Raw genomic sequence first — 21,444 nt, forward strand, 5'->3', positions numbered from 1 at the left:
AATCAAGGACCCTGAACATTTGCAAGAACCAAAACTTGTAGAAAGAAAAGTGCAAAGTGATGAGAAGCTCTCTAGGCTTCCCCTAAATGGAGAAAACCTGATAAAGTGAAGTCCGGAGCCGGTGCCCCACCAAATGCAGCTGGCCCCTGCCCTCAGACAGTCTGAATCCCCCAGCTGTTATCACGTGACCGAAGTTCCATGCTTAACGTTACATGATGAAAACTAAAGGCCTCTAGGATAATTGAGCAGATGTCACACCCGTAGAGTTTAGGCAGACGCAGGGTGTTTAAAGATTTACTTTTTAATCTGATTTAAAAAATTGATAACGATCTATCCATTGGTAACTTTTCTCTTGGACATTTGGACGTTGGAGAAACTGAGGAAAGCAGTGCAACAGTTTATTTAGGCTACACTGTGCCAATGGATGATCTTGTCCATTTGTATTGGCTTTATATACCACATGAGAAATAAAATTAAATGTGGGAATCTATCATTAAAACTGTCATTGACCAACTGTCACTTTGCTCAATTGAAAGCCATGATGTCTCTCTCTCTCATGGGTGGCCCAAATTCTCTAGGTGGGAAAGCAGAGAAAGGGGAGGTAACCTTGCTCCCTTATGACCTCATAAGGGGCAAGATTCCAAATCGGCCCATCTGACCTTTCACTTTCAAAAAAAGCAGAGCAGGATACCCAGGGCTCGGTTTACACCTATCCCCATTTCTAGCCACTGGGGGTCCATAAGCAGGCTGGGGGAACTCATATTAATGTTAAAAAAATCAAGTGAAATTTTTATGCCATGTGACCTTTAAGGCTGTCAAGTGGCTTTTATATAGGTTTTTGTGTTATGTTTAGTTATTTGTCTTTAAAACTAATGTCTATGTTGATCTACATTCAATATCTGGCACTAAATATGTGAAATGTACCTTCACAATAGTTAATTGGTGTGCTATGTAAAACAAAGCAACCACCTCCAGTATTCTCTTTATACAGAACAAGAACAATAAAACCAAGCACATGGTTTGCTTTGTGTGAACTGGATTATTCAATCAGCGATTCAAATATTGATCCAGGCTCATCACATTGTTCTGAAGCAGTGAATCCTGTTTGCCTAAACAATGCAAACGCAGAGCGCAAAGCATCCCAAAGCCACTGGATGCAGCAACGCGGGCTGACAAAAACAAGGGCGCTGCTGTACACCTGGTTTGATATGAAACGCTTTGAGCTGAGTCAGTGGCACGGCGGGAAGGCTCCAGAGACTCAACAGGAGATACCGAGTTGAATAATTGAAGTGTTGTTATTGAGCATTAACAGTATAACAGTAAATTTACATTATGGAAACAAATTGGCACTCAGTATTAAAACGATCTTTCCATTTATAAGTATCATTGCAACATTTAACTCAGATATGTTTAGTCCCCCAGAAGATGAATCCTAAATTATGAAGTGAGCCACCTGACCTTTCCTCTCGTGAAAAAGGAAAATCTCAAGGCGGAGTTCATTTGGCACCACCCTCAGATGAAAGTTAACATTTTTGTAGTGGTAATTATGCAAGAATACTGTGGGTAAATCAACACTTGAACACTGAACGATGCAGCTGAAGTTAAAAGTTAAAGCATTGAAATGTGGTGCAGTAGTGTTTGGAATGAAAACACTTGGTCATATTTAAACATATTTTATCTTGACTGCTTTATTATTGCATTGTCTGAAATTATCAAACCTTTACCTCATTGTCACAATTTACTGCCATCATCTTTGTTAGGCCTACGTTTACTTCTCTATCCCATTTTTTAGTTTTACGTTCTGTTGTTATTTTTTTAACAAGATAGAGAGGAATGCATTAATGATGAAATGGATTAACAATGGACTGGAGATGATGAGACATTTAAAAGGGTCCACCACTTCAAGTTGTTGATGTCAATTTACTAGTTTGAGTTGAGAGACTGCATATTTACAACAGGAAAGCGTGTGTTACAATCTGGTGACATGGAGTTTAAAAAGGCGTACCAAGCAGGGAAGGTCTAAATAAAGAAGCTGCTGAGTTGCATTATGGGAGGACTAAAAGCCAGGATGCCTATTTTTAAGTCACTTGCAAGTCCGCCTAAATCCGTGTAGTAACCCGTCAAGTTGTGATTATGAGAAGACAATGTTTCAGCATGTCCTTTCTCAAATGATGAGATCATTTATGTACATTATTGCAAACTAGTGGTCTTACATGGGATATTTTGTTTTACAAAAACCTCCATAAGAACAGTCAGTGTTTTGATTTCTCATTTATTGATGGTGTTGTGTGAGTACGGCCATTTGGAAAAGTCTGGATCCCTTTCCTGGTCAAGGCTGAAGCTGAGGTAGGGTTAAAACTCTGTGATCCTGCGGAAGGAGCCGACACCAGGCAATGCTGCCCCCCAGTCGCCGTGCTGCCGGTACTCGCCTCGCTCCAGGAGGTATTGGTGCCCCCTGTAGTTTGGGAGGTCGTAGAACACCCAGGCGCCGTCGGTCACCACACAGGAGTAAGCCTCGCGCATCTTGTAGGTGTCGTACACCGAAGGACAGTCATCGGAGCAGTCCACCACCTGCCCTCCGAAGTCTGGCCTCTTGTACAGCCTCAGCTTCCACGCGCTGCCATACGCCTGAAAACACAAGACAAAATAAGAGGAACTGAGGTTTGATCCCCAGCCCTGTCACTGGTCTAACGAGATGATCCATTTGTTCTGGGAAACACCCAGTAATATCGAGTAAAAGGCTACATTCAGCTCAAGACTGATTGCCAAATATGTCACTAAACCCACAAAAACATTGATCTTAAAGCGGAATTAATACATTTATTCTGTATCTTTTTAATTGTTTAGCTAACATATTTGTTATCCACATGTAAGCCTCATTTTCTTTAGAATTATTAAAAGATGGCATGAGAGTTTACAGTTATTATAAGTCTCTTTAAAGCTGTATTAACTCTACAACAAGTCCCACAGGTTTCGTGTTGTGGTTGATGTGTTAGCGAATGATTGCTAGTTTTCACAACCAGCAGACATTTGGAGTTGTGTTTCCGGCCTTTGGGTAAATTTAAGTTCAATATTCACTCTCCTTTTTAGCTTAGTTTGGTCTCCAGCAGCTCCTGAGCAAAAAAGACCTTTAGATGTTAAATGCCCCGCCATTAGCAGCTAGTTGCTGTGTCTGTCTATCTTGGGTGCGATGCAGGTAGCAGCTCATCTGGACGCTGAGACTGAGCCAAAATACTTACGACATGGTCTCTAAAATCAGAGACAATTGGCAGAGACACTAGTGTTAAGGTGAACTGCAGTTATCTATGGGGAGAGATGAGACACCCCTTTGACATTAGTCACTTGGCCCATTGTAAATATAAAAGTATTAGTGTAGCGTGGACATTTAGTTTTTCAGCTTGTATTCCCCTTCAACATCTTTTTTTGCCAACTTATGCTGCCAAATACTTTTGCTATTGTCTGCCCATGTAGTCTGTTGTGTTCCCAGAGCTCAGTCCTGCTCTGTTGACCGCCCAAACACTATGTCAAACCTAAAATCCTCTGTTGTATTTGCCCTGAATGAGGACTCTTACGTTCTTTATGGGACGGCAGGAATTGACGTTTTCGCTGAAGGCCATCCATTGCTGGCTGTCTGCGTACTCCCCAGGGCTGAGGATGTACTGGAAACCCTTGTAGTTGGGTCTCTCATAGATCACCCACACGCCGCTCTCCACCCTGATGGAGTTGCAGAGGCTGAAGTACGTGTGCAGGTCGGGACAGTCGCTGCTGCAGTTGTAGCAGCGGCCCTGGAATTTCTTCTCCTCAAAAAATGTGATCTGTTGCAGAAGAGGAAAAACTTTTACTTATAGGGAGTATTTACTGAACATAAATATCTTTTAAAAAGCACATGAGCTGTTGGTATTATCTTACCTTCCCCATCTGGATGCACTGTAAACCTCCTTCTCTGCTGCAGCCCCATCAAAGTATTTATTGATTAACAAAATGTGCAGAGTGCGGCAAGTCTTTGATACCCAAATGAGGTAGATTTACATATCAGCAAAATGGCTTGGTGCTGTTTGATTTGGCTTTTGTTCCAGTCTGATGGGGACTCTGTATCAAACGCATGCTGGAACAGTGAAAGCAGCGGGTCAGTGCAGCACAGTGACTCGGCTACGGTAAATTATCTCCTGGATGTTCATGACAGCTGCAAAAGAAAACATTACAATAAGCACGCAGCAAAAATCAGACGATTAATGGCACGCAGACCGCGTAAGAGTTGAACGTTGGCCAGTTAAAAGGAAGCAGGAGGAGATTTTTGTTTAGAGAATATTCATGTTTTGTGGTCATAATGGCTGATACTGGGGCAGGATCAGCAAAGAGAGAAAAAAAAGAATTGACCGAAAAACCTAAATAAAAGCTAAAAAGGGACAGCACGGGTAAAAACACGAGTCAAACTTGGCCGGGCATTCAACAGATTGAGATTGGAACTCTTCCTCTTAGACAGGTATGTACAACGTCTGTTTCATTCATGAAATACGTTTTGAGACGCGATCAAATACCTCACCATCGCCATATTACAGTTTTTAATCTTGCATAGCCACAAATAGAGACATTACCCCATCACCATGCATCCTGCACGTGCTAGCCAGATCAAGGTCCATGTAGTTCCTGTAAACAATATCTACAATCTTTGCCAGACCCTCCTCCACAGCGCTGTGGAGGAGGGTAGATATAGATAGATATAGACTACAACCATAAATTGTTTCTCTGTTGTCAGGCTGTCAAGGTGAGTTGGCATGAAATCACGCAGTTTTAAATGTTGACATTCACTGGATTATGGAATTACTTCTTGTCAACGTTAAAGGAGATTTTCTTAAAGATGCAAAAATGTCTGCATTTCTTTCAGGATGAGAAAAAAAACTACCTTCAAATTCAGTTGATACACATCAACCTATAGTACAATATATGAGACAGGTTGAAAGCAACAGGTAAACGGGGAGTTTTCTATCAAACCATGTATGATTCCAAACACAGCTTTTTCCACCAATTAGGGTTTTAAACTAAATTAATAAAGATATTAAAGGTGCTCTAAGCGATGTTGGGTGACGTTACCTCTTGTTAACGTTCAAAGTATTTCCATTCTGTGCTTCCGCGCACTAACGTTTGTTTTGCATAAAGCCTACAGAATGCCTTGGATTGTTTTTTAAGGAGATAAGAATTTTTACATTTTTTTGAATTGAGACCCGTTCCAATGAGCCCATCACAGGATGAAATAAACTGAACGTTTCCACAAACACACCAGCAAGGAAGAATTTCAGAAAACATGAAGTGAACGTAACCGGCCAGTCGGAGTCACTATTTATTTTTGAAAACAATTGTCATTTTGCATTAAATAACAGGCCAAGCACAAGAAACATTGGATTTCAGCATGTTTTATTTTTCCTCCCAGTACATGTGGAGTTAACAGGAGTCCATGATGCGCCGGATGGAGCTGAACCTCGTCATGTTGCTCATCGCCATCTCCCTGAGGTTCCTGTACTCTCCTGGCCTCAGGTACAGCATCTTGCCTCTGTAGTTGGGCTGCTCGAACATCAGCCAGTGGCCGTCTATCACGTTGCAGGACTGGCAGTCAGACATCCGGAAACGATCCATCATGTTGTCACAGTCGTCCGTCAGCTCGTGCATCTGGCCTCCGAAGTTCTCCTTTTCATAGATCCTCATTCGGAAGGGTCCCCTGTGCTGCAGGTGAAGAAAAACCAGGACTTCTGAACTTCAAATAAACCCAACCTTTAGATATACACATTAGTGGTTTTACACTGGTGTGATACGACTGGTGAGGGAAGCGGATGACCGTGGTTCCCTTGGGATCTCGAGATTGATCTCATACAATATTCATTTGGTAAAACTAGACCATGTGTAAAACTGTCCTGGGCACAATAATATTCCCATCACCCACAAAGGGGGTTTGCAAATACCAATGATGACAAACTCTAGGCAGAATCACTGTATCATTGGGATCTGAACAAACTGAGAAAATAGTATTCACTCAAGGTCCAATTACTTGCATTTCCAGGAGCTTTTAGCCGAATGTCTCAGCCTTGTAACCTGCTCAGGAGTATCACGTAGTCAAAGATCGGCACTTTGCTGATTACGTGATTACACCTGTGCAGGTTCCATTTGTTGAAGAAGGCTGTGAGACAGCGTTGAATGTTAGTAAGTGGACCTTGAGTTGGGAATATTTTATGTGTTGTCCTAACAAATTTGTTCTGAGGGCCAATAGAAAAGCAACTTTTAAGTGTCCTCTCAGCTCAGTCATTTTACAGAATCCTCTATGGCAGATTATTTACTGCATGGTTTGCAAGGCTTTTTTAGTTGCAACAATGTAAAGGAATCTCTCTTGTAATTTGAGGTGCGACTGGGCTCTAACGCAGTTAAGCGTGGTAAACCTACCATGGGGATCATGCGACTGGACCTGATGCAGTCACTCATACTCATTCCCATCAGGCGCTGGTTGTCTGGGTATTCGCCCCTCCTCACCAGCATCTGATGGCCCATGAAATTGGGCTTCTCGTAGACCATGAAGAGGCCACTCTCCACCCTGCAGGAGTTACACCTGCTCAGGTAGGAGGTGAGCTCGGGGCAGTCACTGCTGGTCTCGTAGGAGCGACCCTGGAAGTTCCGGTCCTCATAGAATATGATCTGCAAAAAATGTGATTGATTAGCATTTTGTCTGTACGTTTTTTTTTACTGTTATTGTGTCACAGATGTTTCACTTACCCTCCCCATGGCCATGATCTTTGTGAGCTAATTTCAGATGCACTGCTTCAACATCGACCCTTTTCCCTTTTTATACATCGCACAGCCGTAGTATTTCCACATGGCTTGTGCTGAAAGCTTTGACTCATCACTCTATATTGTGGCAGAGTGCAGCACTATAGGGTGGCAGACTTCACTGTATGTCAGAATCTGCAATAGTTAGTTATATTGAATATTTGGTTTTATACGTGCTTCCAGAAACTATGCAATTCAGATCTTGTCTGTAGAAATCCATGTGGTGTGATTGGATATCAGATCTGAAGAAGAGTCTAAACTTTATGGTTACAATAAAAGGCAATCAACAAATGCCACAAAACAAAGCTTTGGCTTTTTAGCATTTGAAAAGTAAAAATGCTATCAATAATACATCATTTCTTTTTGCTTCTGTTATGACCTGAATTGCCTACCAAAACTACATTCAACATACAATAACAACTATTGATGTGTGTGTGCAGGCCCATGTGCACCTCGTGATGAGTCATGATGTTTCACACAAAGCTGTGCAAGGTGGTCTGCAGCTGATCTGAGTCTATATAAAAGTGGTGCTGGGTTGGCATCATTTGAAAAAACTAAAAGTGTCACCATGGCCAGGGTAATATTTATCATATGTTTGTATCATGTAGGAAAATCTAATGTATGTACAATGTGTGTGTGGTTCAAACAGTTATGCAAGGTAAGGCAATGATAAAGTTTCCTGTCTGTCTTAATGCTGCAGATTATTTTCCATGAGGACAGGAACTTCCAGGGTCAGTCCTATGAGTGCAGCAGCGACTGCTCCGACATCCACGTGCACCCGAAGCGCTGACGGGTGCTTCATGGTGTACGACCGCCCCAACTTCATGGGTAATCAGGTCTTCTTGAAGAGAGGGGAGTATTCTGATTTTCAGCGCATGGGGAGTATGATGGGCCTGATGGGCATAGCGAGGATGGACACTGTCCGCTCCTGTAGCATCATCCCCATGATAAGACATTTTGTTGTGGTTTCCAACCACAGTTCAAACACATGCATGTTAGGTCAACTTAACCCTGCTTCCAGAACAGGCTCTTGAGCCAGAAAGGTCGTCTAACCGATGGACTGATATCATGTTTTGTCTTCCTCCAACGGCACAGGGGGCAGTTCAGGATGAAGATCTACGAAAGGGAGAACTACGGAGGCCAGATGCACGAGCCGATGGACGAGGGCGAGTCTCTCCAGGATCGTTACTTAATGTCTGACTGCCAGTCCTGCAATGTGATGGACGGCCACTGGCTTATGTTCGAGCAGCCCAACTACAGAGGCTGCGTGATATTCGTAAGGCCAGGAGAGTACAGGAACCTCCAAGACTCGGGAGCGAGCAACACAAGGAAAATCAGCTCAGTCAGGCGCATCATAGATATGTGCTGATTGTCAGTCATTTAAAGGAACTGTGGATGAAACATTAAAATCATACTTTGAAGTATTTCTCTGCTGTTTAGTACTTTTCTTTATATGGGGTAAGACTACATGCTTGGCAATGTAGCAGTGGTGCAAGGGGTTCTTCCCCCTAGAGGTCAGAGGCAACATCGACATTTTGAATAAAGATTTATCTCATGTGCATTGGTATGCTGCTACATTCAGTAAAAAAAGTTACAATTTTGCAAGTAAACAGCCGAGTAAAGTTGTTTTATGCTAATATTGCTATGTAGAACTATGTGTATGTCATGTATGCTGCACATTCCTCAACAGTCAACGCATCACACCTCCATTTTGCATGTTTTCGGGGGTTCACTTTTTACCGGACTTGATAAATTTGCAAAGATCCCCCCCCCCCCTCCACAAATTTTGCAACTGCTCCTCAAGATATTACGTACATTGTCTATTGTAAACATCCATTTCCTTACATTATTGCAGAACAACGTCCTGGTTCAACTTTGACTACACCACCTATGGCCAGTTTGTGTACCTAGTTTTAAAGTGGGGAAAAAAAACAATTTATAAATAATGTCATAATAGCAATGGATATTTTGTACGTATTTCACCTTCACCAAAACTAAAACTGAAATGTATCCAATGGCATTTTTCTTTACGATTCATTGTAATTACATTTGAATGGCAGTGGGTGAATATTATAATATTAACAGTGGGGGTTTGTTTCAATTTCCAGTACTGATACATAATGCCAGTGCACTTACTAGCACTATATAGCATATATACTTATAGCACTTACAGCAACTTAATAACAACAAAGTTGTTTTTGGAGTCTTGCCATGCAAAGTCTATCCTGACTGTGGTTATTAAAGCTAGGGTAGGTAGCTTTCTGGAAAAGGAAAACGCCAGAATTTGAAAATACAGCCCTCCTTGTATAGCTCTCCTCTCAGATGCACACGCTGACAGTAACCTGTACATTCATTTTAATCATTCCAAATGGGATTGTGAATCCCAAGGCTGTTATTTAGCAGCAATCTATTACAATTACCATCCTGTTTTATTTGCAAGCTTGGGTGCCCGTAAAGCCCTTTGAGATGACATAGTGGGATTCAAGGCTTCCTAGTTACAGATACATGTACTTGAATTAGCCGCAGCCGTGAGCCTAGAAGGATAAACTGAGCAACATCTTTTCTACATCTCCAAAATGCTTTGTGTAGGCAAAACAACTTTTTCTGCAGGATTTTCCACCACTGAGGCTTTCAGCTTTCATCTTAAGGGACATGCAGGTGTATCTGCACTTGTCCAACAACCAATAGGAAAGCCCTCTCTCTGAAATGACCTACGTCTGGTCTCCCGTCATAGACTACATTTTCCAAAGACTGAAAACAAAACCAAAAAGACATGCGGAAGTGTAGTTTTCTCTGAGTGCACTTAAATTACAATATGATTCAAGGTTCTTATAGAATCTTTGACCAACGGAGCCAAAAGAAAAAAACCTGCCTTAAATTTGGAAGGTACTTTGGAATGTCCTAGCTCAATTTCATGGAAATCTACATTTTATATTTTGAGACATCTTGTGTTCAAAGCTGTCCTAAGGGGGGTGCTAAAGGGACACCAATGGACTGTCCATAATAGGAAGGTTTAATCCTCTGAGGAGAATGAATGTGTTCAGAAAATATTATAGTGATCTGCTTATTACATTTTGCACAAGTGGACATTTTGGCCTCATAATGACACACAAGGAAGGATAAGTAGGACACAAAAGTTATTGGGATTCTTCTTTTGGGCAACAAGATGTTTCGCATACAGAGATTATGTCAATTTGGAGGTAATCACAACATAATAGAACAAATATATGTCTCCTAGTGAGGAACGCTGTTTACTTCTTGTGTTACTTTTACTTAACAAGGCCATTTAAAAGTTAATTTTAACATAATGAGACATGTTAAAGGTATGGAAATGATGACCTTGAATGTTAAACAGCATTATCTACCATAATCAAAAGTTTAAGCTACGGGTTATACCAGACCAAGTTAGGCTGTAGCAGTATTAAACTGAGTTGTATGTATTTATTCATTTGTAAAAGGAGAATTGTGATAGGTCTGATTTCAAAAGTTGCATATTTTAGCTTTTAATCAAAGCATTTAATTTAATCTTGCATCTATCTGCATGTCAATCTATTGTATAACGTTATCTAAACAAATGTGTCTAATAATGAAAATGCACAAGAAAACAAAAGTAATGCAATAACCAGAGTTTGCTTTGTCACTGGGAAATCTGCACCAATACTGTTTAATCTGTTCCAGCGTTGATGCATATAATACAGTAGGGACTTCCATGTCGATGGGCTGACTCAGTTATTTTGCACAATTGAGGGGCAGATTCTTTTGATGTCACATGATGCATAAAAGGCAGCGCGCCAGTGGGAGGAACAACAGAAATCGAATAGCGCGACCATGAGCGGAAAGGTATGAAGGGTACAGATCTCTGTACATACTGCATCAGGCTCCTTCATGGCTCTATACTGCATATGTCCCAAAATACTGTAGCATGTAACTTCTGCAATGCATCAGTGTGATTTGGGTTAGTTTATGACACTCCCACTTGAACATTTAGCTCTGGAGGTTTTCCTAATGCTGTGGCTTTCTCTCTAGATCGTCTTCTTCGAGGGGAGAAACTTCCAGGGCCGCTCGTATGAGTGCATCAGCGACTGCTCGGAAATCACCTCCCACCTGAGCCGATGCAGCTCCTGCAAGGTGGAGAGCGGGACGTTCATGGTCTACGACCAGCCCAACTACACGGGCCAGCAGTACCTCCTGACCAGGGGAGAGTACCCCGAGTATCAGAATACCATCGGCTTCAATGACTGCATTCAGTCCTGCCGCATCGTCCCTGTGGTAAATATGAGCACAATATTACCATAACATGGGCATGAGAAATATGTTGGGTTGCTGTCTTACCCAATTACATATGAGAATATTGGGATCGGTTTCTACAGGACTGTTTGGGGGGGACTTGAGGACCTTATACTAGGTTTTCTCTCATCTATTAAGTGTTTTTCACAGATTTGATATTTCCATGACAATTGTGCAAACTCCATCTGCTGAATAACCCTCATGTTGTCCTCGGGTCAAATTGACCTGTTTTCCTATACCCATGTTGTTTTAACTACCCAAAATAACATGATTGATTCCACACAACGCTCTTTGGCAAGTCTTATTCAATTTTATAGTATTTGAAAAAACATTGAAGGGGTTTTGAAATAGTATTGAGTAAAAGTTGACATATTCCAGACTGTTATGTTATCCATCAACATACATTCCTGTAATTTTAGTCTAGATAATTCCTAATTTCTGCTTTTCTAACTCAAACATTAGGTATAATTTCCTATAAATGAGGTTTATTGACCTTAAATTCCAAAAATAACTGTAAAACTAAAGTTAAAAAGTTAGTGTTACGTAGTGTTGAAAACGTCAAAAAAAGGTGACAAACATTGAAAAAAAAGTGTCAAAAGTGTTGAAAAATGGGACAAAAACGTAAGAAAAAGGTAAAAAACATCGATAAAATGAGTCAACAAAAGTGTTGATTTTCAATTTTGACTGGAAGACAACACAAGGGTTAAGAAAATGGGATGTGGTTGTAAGCTCTGGGAAAAAAGGGGACATTGGGTTAAGATACGTTTTTCTTCTGTCTTGTAGCTAGTGGGCTATCCTTGTAGCCAATGCTGCATTTTTATTCATATATTTCCCAACAGGACGACTTTTAAGATCTTTAAACGGATATTTAGCTTCTCATTTGGCATGGCAATCAAGTTGATTTCTCATTAGAGTTGGTTCCTATTTCCTAGAATGATCTTTAGCTGTTTTTGGTAACATCTAAGCAGCTAGGTGAAACTCTAAACAGCACCCACACACCATGACTCATGCATGTAGTGCATTTGACATTTTGTATGTTAACAGCACAAGGGGCCCTTTAAGATGAGGATCTACGAGAGGGCGAACTTCGAGGGGCAGATGCACGAACTGACTGATGACTGCGACTCCATCCAGGATCACTATCACATGTCGGACATGCAGTCCTGCAACGTGATGGAGGGCTACTGGTTGATGTTCGAGCAGCCCAACTACGAAGGCAAGATGTTTTATCTGAAACCAGGAAAGTACAGGAACCTCAAAGAGATCAGCAGCGACGACACGAGGTTCAACTCCATCAGACGCATCACCGAATCTTAACTGTCTAATCGCTCACATTTAGCTAATGGGTTTTGCAGATGCTTTTTGTTTTTATTAACATTAACGAGATGTCGAAGAGGGAGGCAATACGAAGGAGCCTTGTTTTTATCCTGAAACTGTGATTTGTGCATTGTTTGCATGTAGTTCCAGTTGTACTGTGCAATCCAGCCACAATGAATTTACCTCTATAACTGTGTGATGCACACAATAAAAATGATTTGCTGCATATTTTGTGGGATTTTTTGCCCTGAACACAATTTTTGATAAGTGGCCAGTCACTGGTATTTCATATATTTACATACAGTTAATGTCTGTTTTACAATCAACTAATATGAAATGCTAAAACAAAAAGTTATTTTCCAAAGATTGACTAAAACAGAAAGTGCAAACTTGGTGGTGAAAGCATGTACAGCAAATGTACAGCAATGTGAATATATAACATCTCAAATGTGAGTATACAGCACAGCAACAGACTATATTTTGGTAACAAATCCCTGCTTTATATTTGTTGTGGGTGTACGTATATGCAATCTATGTTAATGAATGATGCTATTGAGATATGAAGTTATTGTCATAGACTGTAGATATAGTGGACATAGTATCAGTGACATCACTCATTGGTTTGTGGACCGCAGTTTTGAAGCCTCGAGTTAATACAGTCATGGATGTATAAAAAACACACACACACACACACACACACACACTCCTGGATAAAGCGAGAGAGTTGCTCAGTGGTGCATGAAGCCAAAAAAGTTCAACTTCCTCATATTAAATTACCCCGATGATGGGTGCTGCTTCTGCACTATGGGGCCCACAGACTACACTAGAGACCTCCGCCGGCCGAGCGGGCTACTTCCGGTTTAGGGCTCCACTAACTTGAACGGATGTTAAATGATTTAATTGTGCGTCTATTTTAAACTTTCTAAATGTTATGGACCAAATGGATCAAATTCTGATTGTGAAATGAGTCATTTTGTGGGGTTGTGACGCTCAAAAAAAATAGTCCACTGATTTGAAGAAGTCTCTTTTTGGGCCCCTTTTCATGACGGACTTAGTTGTAATTCCACTGTTTAGGCACCATGGCACACTTCCTGGGGGCGAATTTGCGATTCCATGAATGGCGAAAGGCATGTCCCGCCCCAATCTGCCTCTCATTAGTTTACCCTGAAATTCTATGTTTATGTCTGAACTTTACCAAGAAGAAGAACTTTACCAAATTAGATAGAATGCAGATTTAAGGCAATTCAACAGTGGCTTCGGTTTTTAAACATGGAAGCGTCGTCCATTTATTTATTTATTTTTGTACACAGTCTATGGTTATAGTGGAGGATATTTGTGCAGGTCTACAAATACAGTAACTTATAAAAAACTTTCAATTTCAATGCTTAATTGATTTGATCCTATTTACATGCGGACCAAAAATGTGACTGTTGCTCACAACATCAGCAAAGGGAAAAGGAAAAGGACTGGCAGATATCAGACCAATCAAATAAAAAAGAGACAAAGTCATACAACATTGTAAAACCAAATCTATGCATATTGCATTGACTAATTAACAGATTATACATGGCTTTAGAGTGTAGAAGGACAACAGGAAACACTAATCGACTTGTGCTTTATACACCTCCTAGGCCAACAGGGCACCCCAAAATTTATAAATTAGTCAATTTGTATTTTTGCATAATACAGTGCATCGACACTATAAGAAATATGGGATTTCTAATACAATCTAAATTATTTTTAGGCAGCTTAATTTGATATTAAGAATTTAGAATCTCAATAAACCTTTGACAGTTTACTTAAAGCTGCAGTAGGGAGTTCTGAGAAAACGTGGACTTAGCCTAAAAATTTGAACAAGCACACCTTACAGGTCCCTCCCCCTTGCTCTCTGCTGCGCCACAGCTCCTCCCCCACAGCGGGGCCTGCCGTGAACGCGCAGGCTAGTAAGCAGTGCCACCGATGCTTTCCACATCCTCATGGACAATACAGGGGATTTAATCTGAGGAGGGTATAGCTTATGTAAACAATTTGCTTATATAAATTATTTATATTTTGTAAATTTTTTTCAATAAAAGGGTTTAAAATGATTTTTCATGTAATCGCTCATTTGTGAGAACAAAAGTAGCACGTTACACAGTACATTACTGAATTACCTTTTGGATCAATTTAAAACCGTAAACTTTCAGTAGGAATGATGAATGACTGAGGAAGCTCAATGAGCCAAGGAATAATAACATCTTAGAAATATGTAGGTTTTATTAGAATATGGGTAAAATAAATCAGCTTTTTTTGCAAAGTACTCCTGCACAAGGAAATACTGAACATTTTGAGTTGGACTGAAAGACGATTCCTTCACGTGCCTGTGTCCGGGGCCATGTCTGACCTGTTGAAGGAGCACAAAGAATTTGTGTCAGACATTTGATTTACAAATTACACCCTGAGGGGAAAGAAAACATGTTTAAAAATAATCAAAAGTAGAAGTCTGCCTTGCCAAACGTTGACAGGGACAGCGCACAATTAAAGTAGTTTAACCATAGCTACATTTATTGTGATCGACAAAAACACCTTTTGGCTTGCTAAATGTAGGCATCGAAATAATATTACTTATACTGAGGGTGGAGGAGTTAGCAGGTAAAGTTAATCTTCACCTGCTACAACATTTCTGCCGTGCCACAAGCTACGGAGTAAACTGAGATTTGCGCTATCACCAGTGTACTGAAAGTGTACTGTAACCATCGATATCTTAGTTGTGTAGTTCTTAAAAAATGAAACAAATCCAGCAGGGATACTTACATGTCAAGCAGAAATGTGGCTAACGCTAGCTCAGAATCCGTGTTGAATCCTTCCAGTAGGCGTAGCTCCCTCCACCTTTGAAAAGCCGCTTCGATGTTGACCCTCGTTTTATTTCGGGCTCGGTTTAATTCTTTCTTTTTAGCTCGCTTTTCGTCATCGGTCTTCTTCTGTTAGCCCGTCTTTGTTTTCCGAGCAGGTGTCACTCGAGAAATTGGCAGTTTTCCTGAAAAGTTGTTTCTCCGCGATTAGCACAGCTGCAGTGCACTAGCAATCTTGAGCTCGAACGGCGGTACGCGCTGTGCGGGGGAGGGGTATGAGCAGCGCGTACACGAGAGTGATTGACACTGCTAAGACAGTCCTCCTCGCTCTGATTGGCTGTTTCTGACCGGGAGCGGTGTATTTCTGCAAGTGGCAGCAGGAGCACAGGGAGGAGCAGCAGGAGCTTGATTTTTTCACAGATTATCTGTCTCATGTTCTGCTGTCAGGACATAGTGACAGTTTTAACAAATATGTAAAAAATACATTTTTACAAAAGTTACCTACTGAAGCTTTAAAGTGTACACTGACGTGTATGGGTTTATATGTGAATGCATTTAAGTAACTTTTATATTTCTGATGTACTTCAGAACAGATATTTTAAATTGAATATTTGATACATGTGAGTTTAAGTACTGTTTACACTTTGATGTTGTCGCTGCTCTTAGTTGAGCAGCTCTGTAAAAAAATCAGTTATATGCACACTGTACTGAAATGGCTTTCTAGAGCTTAGTCCATAGATGATATCACAATATGGGGGGGGGGATTGAAGGCAAACAAAAGATAAACTAGAAGTTCTAGTGACTGCGTAGAACAAGTGGTTACGCTGACGTGACGAGAATGAATGACGGTTTCTGATTTGTAAATCATGTAAAAGTTGCGGCTGAAAAGCAAGGCAGTGGTTGTGTTCACTTCACAGGGTGTTAAAATCCCTCCGGCATCTAGAAAGTTAAATCAAAGGATCTATAAACGGACACGATCACTGCAGCCTCCTCACAGGGTATAGTATGTACAGTACCATATTTATCTGCATTAACAGGGATACTTTGGATTGTACATGTAAATAGTGTACAGTTAAAAGTATGTAAAATATGTGCTTTCCCATGAGTTTGACTTTCATATAAAAAGGCCTTTTCAATACATATGTACGTTTGGAGATTTACTTCTGGTTTATTTGTAGATTTTATATCATCGACCATTCAAAGGGAAGCCTCTGCTCAAAACAGCTGATTGCTCAGTTGACCACACAGGACAAAATAGGGTCCCGTAAAGTGCTGACGAGCCTTCTCATTGTTGTGAATCACAATGACCCAGGTCATCCGTGGGTTATAAAGGCAGGGAGGAGCCCAAGGCTGTTGAAAAAAAGGCTAGCCGACACAATGGGCAAGGTAAGGCTGCTTGTTTTGCTCTGCGCCTTCTGCGCTTCTTTATACCTGCACGGGTTATACAGCCGAAAACGGTGAACCGGAAGCATTCTTTTCATGTGGTATAGTATACACACTTATAAATACATTTTTGAAAATCCCTCTACTGATCTTTTCAGATCATCTTCTACGAGGACAGGAACTTCCAGGGCCGCTCCTATGAGTGCAGCAGCGAATGCAGTGACTTGCATTCCCACTTTAGCCGCTGCAACTCCATTAGAGTGGACAGCGCTAGCTGGATGGTCTATGAGAGACCCAACTACATGGGCTACCAGTACTTCCTGAAGAAGGGCGACTATTCAGACTACCAGCGCTGGATGGGATTCAATGACTGTGTGCGATCCTGCCGAATGATCCCTATGGTAGGCATTCTTTCAAGTGCTTCCAGTTTACAATAAGATGTCTTGTGGTGGCCCTTAACTGAATAAATCTTGCTTCTGCAGCACAAAAGCGCTCACAAAATTATGATCTACGAGCGCCCAGAGTTCGGAGGCCAGATGAAGGAGCTGACAGACGACTGCCCCTCCCTGTCCGAAAACTTCCACTTTAACGACATCTCCTCCTGCAACGTGAAGGACGGATCCTGGATCTTCTACGAGCACCCCAATTACAGGGGGCGCCAGTTCCTGGTACGCCCCGGTGAATACAGGAGGTTTAATGAGTGGGGAAGCATGAGTTCTAGGGTGGGATCCATCAGACGCATCACTGTGTGAGAAGCTGATGTAACTCTGTTTATGTTAAGTACTGTCAATAAATAAATCTACCACATTACCACTATTCTGTCAACTGATTTAGTTTTTTTTGGGCCGGTCGATAAGGGGGTTGTTTTTAGTTGGCAAATTAGTCCTCATTGCTGAATGTGTTTGAGAGGACAAAGCGGTGTGCAAGTTTTCAGACCAATGGGGCAAAAGAATATATCCCAAGCCATACTATTATTTCATGAGTAGATCAAATATTACAAGAGAGGGACAAGAACACAAGCTAAACACAGAGACGCACAAACACACCCAGTTTAAGTCCAGCATGTTTATTGAGAACAGAGAGCGGAAGAGGGTCCAGAAGACTTCTAGTTTAAGTCAGTGATCCGCCTGAGCGAGCCGATCCTTGGACTGGCGGCGCCCCAGTCGCTGTACCTGCGGTATTCGCCGGGTCTAAGGTAGTAGGGCCTTCCCCTGTAGTTGGGCTGGTCATACATGAGCCAGTGGCCGTCGACCACATTACACGAGTTAATGTCAGACATACGCAGGCGGTCCTGGATGTTGGGGCAATCGTCGCTCACCTCCTGCATTTGGCCGCCCATGTCTGGACGCTCATACAATTTTATTTTGTAGGAACCCCGGTGCTGCAGGAAGAACATTTATGAGTCACACATGTGCTGTACAGTAGTACTTTTTGGTGATTGTGAACATAAAAACAGTCCGGGGATAGTTCTAAAGTGTTATTCCCCACCTATCTAATCCTATTTGCAGGTTAAGTTACACAGTTACACCAAGAATGGTTTGCAAAAGCAGTGTGACCCAGAAGTTCGTCTTTATTTAGTTTCTTTTAAGCTACATGAAGTTACCAGATATCATTATGTGATAAATCTTAGCTATCCTCTAACAACTCTGAAGGATGTTTTTGCATTAGGCAATATCTATCTAACACAAAGGATTATATTCCTAACAAAGTCCTTCCAACTAGTCTACCTTAGGCAAAGCCATTTTCACCTATGGTTATTGTACTGCATTTCAGATTTGAGGGACATTCTTTTCACAAACTTCAATTTTGCTACGGACAGATGAGTCCAAATCTATTTCCTTTCCTTGTACATTTTTAGCATATTTTTCTCAAGCTGGGCATTGACCTACAAGCAGCATAAAGATAAAGTAATAACAATTTGTCTTATTGCTTTTGACCTAGTTTCTTCTGTTATACCCTTTGGGGTTATTCAGTTTGAAGCAAGTACTATAGGTTTTCTTTCCTTGATCTATTGCTTTTCGCACAACACAACAAATCAGTGCGCACACGTGAATCAATAACAATAACGGTCTCCTAATTAATTGCCTAGATGCCTCTTCTATAGTAAGTTAGGCTTACCACGGGAATCATGCGACAGGAGCGGATGCAGTCATTGATGCCAATCATGCGCTGGTTGTCGGAATACTCCCCCCTGCGGAGGAAGTACTGGTGGCCCAGGTACTGGGGTCTCTCGTACACCATGAAGCAGCCGCTCTCCACCCGTATGGAGTTGCAGCGGTTGAAGTAGGGGTGCAGGTCAGCACAGTCGCTCATGCACTCATGATGCCGACCCTGGAAATTTCTGTCCTCGTAGAATATGATCTGCAAACGTTTGTCAAAAGCACTGATTCCTTATCAACTCACCACTGTTGCAACATCTAAAAAGATAAACGGGTTTTAATTCTGTATTTTCAGTAACAACACATAATGAGCTTACCTTTCCCATTGTTACATTAGTGGGGGCCAGACTGGCGCTCAACAGACGCTCTCCGTGCCGCTCTCCTTTTATATAAAGTAGCGGTGTGATGGCACAGCATAAAGTATTGTCATCCAAATAGGTTTTATAACACAAATCTGGTTATGTATAGCGACGCACCACAGGGTGATGAGTTATTGTTGTCCACTTTTCACATGTTCATCAAAACACCACAGAGTGCTAGAGACCCGGGGGGACACCACTCACAGTATCAGCAAAACAAGCATTATTTCTGTCATTTTCATTCAAAAAGGTTCCTAAACGTCTTTGCCAGAGATGGGTCAAGCCTTTTTCGGTCCCTAAGCACAACCCCCACCCAACCACTCCACCCCTCCTAAGAGTATTTTGACTGTTCACAATAACTTAAGGAGCCACACATTGTTTTATCCTTTCCGATAACCCCACAATAATCATAAGTTTAATCAAATATTGTTGCGTGAAATGTCCCCATCTGGGGACACCTGGTGGCTAGTTATGCTTTGGTGCACTTTTCTCAATATTTTCTACAATAAACTGATGAATTCTTGGTCCCCTGACAATGAAGTCTATCATCTAGCACCATCATCAGGTCAAAATGTTATTTTTCAATACTGTGGTTTTATGACCAAATACCAGCAGCCTCAGATATACTTTGTGGCTAGTGCTGCCATGCTAACACACCGCACTAAGCTAAGACGGTGAACATGCTTTACATTATACATGCTTTAACAATAACATCGGCAGGTTATGAGTAGAAGCGTGTTAGCTCAAAGCACTGCAGTGCCCAATTACAGCCTCAAAGAGCTGCTAGCCTAGCGTTGTTAGCTGAAGTTCAAGCTGTCACTCACAGAAACAGGCCAGTAGAGCTCAACAGGGACTGCCCAATGTTTTGAACGGGTTCGGTACTGGAAATGAATTTCCCATTCATTCATTCATTCATTCATTCATTCATTCATTCATTCATTCAATTGACGTTTTGTAAAAGCCAAAAACCCTGAATTCTGAATATGAATGCGATTTTCCCTTTCGGAACCTCACTGCTGAGCTCTATTTGTCTATTAATTTATTTGTCCTCTACTAATTTATGATGTGTATTTGTAGGCAGACATATAAACAGAGTTAAGTGCCTTATACCACGGTATTTACTGTATAAATGTGTAACTGAATGTGATCAGGGTGTTGCTGCAAAAGACAGACTTCCTCTCAGTGAACCTTCCCTGAATAAAGAAATATAATAAACAAGATAAAAACACATTACCTGTTTGGCACTAAAGCTACTAAAAGCCTGGATTTTCTGCGCTGTAGTTGACACGTTTCCTAGGACAGAATCAAAAGATTCTGTAGATCAATAAATTATAAAATCAGTATAATGTGTGTGCGCATTTAGCATGTTACATATAGAATAGTTTGCTCTATCAGACATCAAATTTCCATTCAAAATAGATATAGTATTTGTAATAATTTGTAATTTATATTATATTTGGCTTGTTTGGTTTGTTACAGTATGATACAATACACACTAACCAGCAAATGTACTGTAGATGGACCCGTCACCTCAAACTTGAGTTGAAGTTTTTTTATTTACTAGCAAGTTGATAAGTTGAAGTGCAGCAGGTGACTTCCCCTGCACTAAACCTGCCGAGTTGGCCCATGAACATGACATTATTTGATGTTTCTATGCCCCAAGTGAGGTGTTTTTATAAGCCCCGGAATCTACTGACAAGACAAGAAATGTAGGTTTTGTACAAAAATCTGCATTTCTGAGATCTGCCTAAACACACTTTCAAACTAAAACAGCGGCTTATTTGAAATATTTAGTTTTTTTAAGTAGACTTTTGATGTAAAGGAGGCTTTTGGAATATGACACACATCTGAAAGGTTATTCAAACTTTAACACTTCTTTTGCAGTAAACCCCATTTTGGAACCAGTCTAAAGCTCATGTACAGACGGTGGACCCAGACACACAGCTGTTTTATAAATAAACCTCCGAGGTCACGTGACTCAATCTTTTGTTGTTCTAATGAGCAGGCGTTCGGTGCTTTTGCCACCCTGCCAAGGTCTCGATCCCATTCATACAGATAAAAACCCTGATTCATCAATGCCCTTGGCCTAGAGACTGGCTCATTATTATAGGGTGCCCACATAAATACATTGGCGTTGGTAATGTTTAGTGTTTTAAATGCAGCTGACCACTTCAACTCATTGACAGAAGGGTTAAACAATAGCCAATAAACAAATGTATATCTATATCACAAGGTGGTCAACAATGGTAGAACATGGTGATGTTATAATACCGCAGTCAATATTTGGCTTGATTGCAG

At 41.1% G+C, this 21,444-nt stretch overlaps 5 protein-coding genes and 1 pseudogene across 5 annotated transcripts; 3 read left to right on the forward strand and 3 right to left on the reverse strand.

Moving 5' to 3' along the window:
• Positions 1–2,252: 2,252 nt before the first annotated feature.
• Positions 2,253–4,119, reverse strand: LOC116673775 (gamma-crystallin M2). Its single transcript, XM_032506041.1, has 3 exons — positions 3,910–4,119; positions 3,573–3,815; positions 2,253–2,628 (listed from the first exon to the last, which is right to left on the reverse strand). Exons 1-3 carry the CDS (start codon positions 3,916–3,918, stop codon positions 2,353–2,355), a joined length of 528 nt encoding a protein of 175 aa, XP_032361932.1. The 5' UTR covers positions 3,919–4,119; the 3' UTR covers positions 2,253–2,352.
• A 1,276-nt stretch (positions 4,120–5,395) lies between these two features.
• On the reverse strand, positions 5,396–6,937 carry LOC116673771 (gamma-crystallin M3). The gene is made up of 3 exons (XM_032506037.1): positions 6,757–6,937; positions 6,430–6,678; positions 5,396–5,718 (listed from the first exon to the last, which is right to left on the reverse strand). Exons 1-3 carry the CDS (start codon positions 6,769–6,771, stop codon positions 5,440–5,442), a joined length of 543 nt encoding a protein of 180 aa, XP_032361928.1. The 5' UTR covers positions 6,772–6,937; the 3' UTR covers positions 5,396–5,439.
• A 246-nt stretch (positions 6,938–7,183) lies between these two features.
• On the forward strand, positions 7,184–8,234 carry LOC116673772 (gamma-crystallin M3-like; annotated as a pseudogene).
• Positions 8,235–10,516: 2,282 nt separating this feature from the next.
• Positions 10,517–12,642, forward strand: LOC116673774 (gamma-crystallin M3). The gene is made up of 3 exons (XM_032506040.1): positions 10,517–10,650; positions 10,837–11,079; positions 12,142–12,642. Exons 1-3 carry the CDS (start codon positions 10,639–10,641, stop codon positions 12,412–12,414), a joined length of 528 nt encoding a protein of 175 aa, XP_032361931.1. The 5' UTR covers positions 10,517–10,638; the 3' UTR covers positions 12,415–12,642.
• A 3,588-nt stretch (positions 12,643–16,230) lies between these two features.
• On the forward strand, positions 16,231–17,436 carry LOC116673778 (gamma-crystallin S-1). The gene is made up of 4 exons (XM_032506044.1): positions 16,231–16,248; positions 16,424–16,631; positions 16,787–17,029; positions 17,111–17,436. Exons 2-4 carry the CDS (start codon positions 16,623–16,625, stop codon positions 17,378–17,380), a joined length of 522 nt encoding a protein of 173 aa, XP_032361935.1. The 5' UTR covers positions 16,231–16,248; positions 16,424–16,622; the 3' UTR covers positions 17,381–17,436.
• A 242-nt stretch (positions 17,437–17,678) lies between these two features.
• On the reverse strand, positions 17,679–19,288 carry LOC116673776 (gamma-crystallin M2). Its single transcript, XM_032506042.1, has 3 exons — positions 19,105–19,288; positions 18,747–18,989; positions 17,679–18,009 (listed from the first exon to the last, which is right to left on the reverse strand). Exons 1-3 carry the CDS (start codon positions 19,111–19,113, stop codon positions 17,734–17,736), a joined length of 528 nt encoding a protein of 175 aa, XP_032361933.1. The 5' UTR covers positions 19,114–19,288; the 3' UTR covers positions 17,679–17,733.
• Positions 19,289–21,444: the final 2,156 nt, after the last annotated feature.

The sequence above is a fragment of the Etheostoma spectabile genome, chromosome 24 (assembly GCF_008692095.1).
Source record: "Etheostoma spectabile isolate EspeVRDwgs_2016 chromosome 24, UIUC_Espe_1.0, whole genome shotgun sequence".
Taxonomy (NCBI): domain Eukaryota; kingdom Metazoa; phylum Chordata; class Actinopteri; order Perciformes; family Percidae; genus Etheostoma; species Etheostoma spectabile.

Coding starts and splice junctions, on each gene's coding strand:
- LOC116673778 (XM_032506044.1), top strand. Junction 17,030..17,110: donor CCTGCCGAATGATCCCTATG/GTAGGCATTCTT, acceptor TTGCTTCTGCAG/CACAAAAGCGCTCACAAAAT.
- LOC116673775 (XM_032506041.1), bottom strand. Junction 2,629..3,572: donor CCTGCCGTCCCATAAAGAAC/GTAAGAGTCCTC, acceptor TTGTGTTTTCAG/GCGTATGGCAGCGCGTGGAA.
- LOC116673776 (XM_032506042.1), bottom strand. Junction 18,010..18,746: donor CCTGTCGCATGATTCCCGTG/GTAAGCCTAACT, acceptor TTCTTCCTGCAG/CACCGGGGTTCCTACAAAAT.
- LOC116673771 (XM_032506037.1), bottom strand. Junction 5,719..6,429: donor CCAGTCGCATGATCCCCATG/GTAGGTTTACCA, acceptor CTTCACCTGCAG/CACAGGGGACCCTTCCGAAT.
- LOC116673774 (XM_032506040.1), top strand. Junction 11,080..12,141: donor CCTGCCGCATCGTCCCTGTG/GTAAATATGAGC, acceptor GTATGTTAACAG/CACAAGGGGCCCTTTAAGAT.